The sequence below is a fragment of the Phaethon lepturus genome, unplaced genomic scaffold (assembly GCF_000687285.1).
Source record: "Phaethon lepturus isolate BGI_N335 unplaced genomic scaffold, ASM68728v1 scaffold21725, whole genome shotgun sequence".
In the NCBI taxonomy this organism is placed as follows: Eukaryota; Metazoa; Chordata; class Aves; order Phaethontiformes; family Phaethontidae; genus Phaethon; species Phaethon lepturus.
The window spans coordinates 59,077-59,468 of record NW_010538718.1 but is presented as its reverse complement, the minus strand read 5'-3'; the positions used below and the strand labels follow the sequence as shown (position 1 = coordinate 59,468).

At 66.8% G+C, this 392-nt stretch overlaps 1 protein-coding gene across 1 annotated transcript in view; it reads left to right on the top strand.

Annotated features, from left to right (window-relative positions):
- Positions 1–81: 81 nt before the first annotated feature.
- CTPS1 (CTP synthase 1) overlaps positions 82–392 on the top strand; it is a 17,032-nt gene continuing 16,721 nt past the window's right edge. The window contains exon 1 of the mRNA XM_010286931.1: positions 82–252. Within this exon, the coding sequence (XP_010285233.1) occupies positions 87–252 (166 nt within the window). The 5' untranslated portion in view covers positions 82–86. The remainder of the gene's footprint in view (positions 253–392) is intronic.

Here is a 392-nt window from a genome sequence, read left to right as displayed (position 1 = left end):
CGGGGCTCCCCCAGGCAGCGGGTCTGTCCCTGCCCGCCCGGGGCAGGGCCCTCCTGAGGCGATGTCGGTGTCAGGCAGCGAGGCAGATGAAGTACATCCTGGTCACGGGCGGGGTGATCTCGGGCATCGGCAAGGGGATCATCGCCAGCAGCATCGGCACCATCCTCAAGTCCTGCGGGCTGCATGTCACCTCCATCAAGATCGACCCCTACATCAACATTGACGCAGGCACCTTCTCGCCCTACGAGCACGGTGAGTGGCCCTGCGGGGCCGAGCTGTCAGCCCTCAGCCGGGCGCCGGGGTCTGCCAGCTGGGCCCTGGGGCTGGCTTTGCCTGGAGGGAACCATCGCCTTTGCATGGCGGAAGAGTTTGCGTCTGGTCCGGCCTTTCTG